The sequence below is a fragment of the Borostomias antarcticus genome (assembly GCF_949987555.1).
Source record: "Borostomias antarcticus genome assembly, chromosome: 1".
In the NCBI taxonomy this organism is placed as follows: Eukaryota; Metazoa; Chordata; class Actinopteri; order Stomiiformes; family Stomiidae; genus Borostomias; species Borostomias antarcticus.
Genome location: NC_140234.1, coordinates 17,185,021 through 17,187,520, shown reverse-complemented (window position 1 = coordinate 17,187,520; position 2,500 = coordinate 17,185,021). Strand labels below are relative to the sequence as shown.

At 51.5% G+C, this 2,500-nt stretch overlaps 1 protein-coding gene across 1 annotated transcript in view; it reads right to left on the bottom strand.

Annotated features, from left to right (window-relative positions):
• The window catches only part of LOC311312643 (large neutral amino acids transporter small subunit 4-like), a gene marked incomplete at its 3' end in the record, with an annotated part of 18,040 nt that overhangs the window by 8,845 nt on the left and 6,695 nt on the right, over window positions 1–2,500 (bottom strand). Inside the window, exon 3 of the mRNA XM_084442606.1 lies at window positions 351–606. Coding sequence (XP_084298732.1) covers window positions 351–606 — 256 coding nt within the window. The remainder of the gene's footprint in view (window positions 1–350; window positions 607–2,500) is intronic.

Sequence of the window (2,500 nt, the reverse complement as noted above, 5' to 3'; positions counted from 1 at the left end):
GACCATTCAAGAGATGAACATTTGACACTTAACAGGATACAAACCCAGACACAATCTATACCGTAACTCACGTCATTGAAAACCAGCATCCAGACACTCACACACACACACACACACACACCCCGTGTCCGTGCTCCCCCATGTCATTGAAAACAAGCATCCAGACACTCACACACACACACACCCCCGTGTCCGTGCTCCTCCACGTCATTGAAAACAAGCATCCAGACACACACACACCCACACACACCCCCGTGTCCGTGCTCCCCCACGTCATTGAAAACAAGCATCCAGACACTCACACACACACACACACACACCACCCCCTCGTGCTCCGCATGGCGACCTACCTGCCCAGCAGGCGGAGCTTCCGTGGGCCGTACTTGTCCATGACGATGCCCAGCGGCAGGGTGATGGCGCTGAGCAGGAAGGAGCCCACGGTGAAGGCCAGGTTCAGCATCTCTTCCTGGTCCTTGCAGATGGGCCAGCCATTCATCTTCAGGTTCTGCTCCTCCTCCTCCTCCTCGTCAGTCACCGGGCTCTCCGTCGTGACCCGGGGGTCCGACGCGTTGAGGGAGTCCGACGTGTTGTGGGCGGAGCTGTTGCCTGAGGAGACGGAGGAAAGGGGGGCGTCGAGAGGTGACATGAGAGATTTTAATTGAATTTTTGTGGTTGAGTGTATTTGAATGGGTCTAGCAGTTTTACAGCACAGATATACAGTAATAGCGTCCTGGTACAGTACTGAATCTGCCCTCCCTTCTGGAGGCCATCCAGCACCAGAGAAAACCATCTGGGTCTCATGACAGAACCTGACATGTGCAGACGGTCCGGGACATCCAGGTTGATTGACAGGTCTGGGGACCAGTGAGACGGTCACGTCAACAGGCTGCGGTAGTAAACAAGCAGCAGAAAATAGCCAGAGGACCAAACTCCCCGAGCAGAGGAAGTCCATGTGTACGTCACACACACACACACACACACACAGACACACACACACACACACACACACACGCACACACACGCGCAGACCCCACAGAATCGAGTCTGAGAAGAGCCTCTGCAGTCTGTTTTAGTCCATCTGAAGACAGAGAGATAGTGTCTGTGTTGTTTCGAGCGATGAGGAAGGGACGGCGTTGCTGCTGTGAGACAGGCTGGCTGGCGTGTGATTGGCTGTTGTCAAACTAGTGCGAGACAAGAAAGGGGGGAACGCTACTGCTACGCGCGCCTCTCTCCTCCAGCTGAACAGAGAAACCAGAGAGGCTGACCCCAGCCGTGACCGTGCTCATAAACAGGGTCGGGGGTGGGTGGGTGGGGGTACGAGACCCTCCTCTACAGTACATGCTTAACACCTCCCCCCCCCCCCCCCCCCACCAAGGACAGGACAGCCTCCCCTGAACTACAGTATGTAACAAAAAAAACTGTTTTCAGGTTTTGTGTGAAAAGCAAGGTGACTTGAAAAGCCGGCAGTCGTTGACCTCTCCAGTGAGAGGGTTCGGGGGATCATGGTCATCTGTCTCTGGGTGAAAGGTAGACTGGTGGTTGAGAGTAGAGTGGTGTTTTTTTGGGTGAAAGGTAGCAGGTAGCAGTGCGAACCCTGGTGATGGGCTAGCGACCGGGTCATCGGTCTTTCAGACTCAACACATCACTATGAAGAAGAGAAGACTGTCAGAGACTGAGGGTCAGCCTTGGCGAGTGGACGCCGGTAAAGGCTCAACAGTTGATTGGCCCCCGCCAAAGGGGGCGGGACTTTAGATCGATCGATCATGTACCAGAGCCCGACACCGGGGGCGTTCGCCACAATAAAATTTTCAATGCCAAGTACATTTTGCTTTGTACATCATAAAATATGATGGGCTTAAATACCGGCTCTGTAGATATATCTAAACTAGAAACCCCACTCCACGTACATATTCAATAACTGTACATGCTGACGACATGCATCACAGGTGGGGGACGACAGGTTCAAGTAGTTAGGAGAAGGTTTTATCAAAGTAGATTAGGATCTCTGGCATATCAGTTAGTCAGTGTGCTGTAGCAGTGTGTGAAGTGTCAGTAGATTAGTCTATAGTCAGTAGAATCTGTATCTAACAGTAACAGTGTCTGTAGTCAGTAAATGGCTGGGTTAAACAGAAGGCAAACACCAGCTGGCCTTGAGAGGCTCTGCTGACTAATCAAGATGTTCTGAGCTGAGCTGAGTCAATATAGGGAAGTGCCCCGAGTGTCATGCACGCACACACACACACACACACACACACATGAACGCACACTCACACGCTTGCACGCACACAACCTCTCTCTTTGTGTAAAAGCTGCAGCCCTCCTTTTAAGCAAACACTGCTCACTTCTCTGATGTCAAAAGAACGATCACAGTTTAATAACCATTGCAAAAACACAGTGTCTTAATAATTATATATACAGCATGTTCTCTCTCTTCCTTCCAACCTAGAGTCTGCGTGGAAACATGCAGAGTTCCCACCTTCATCATAACTCTTCCTCAGCG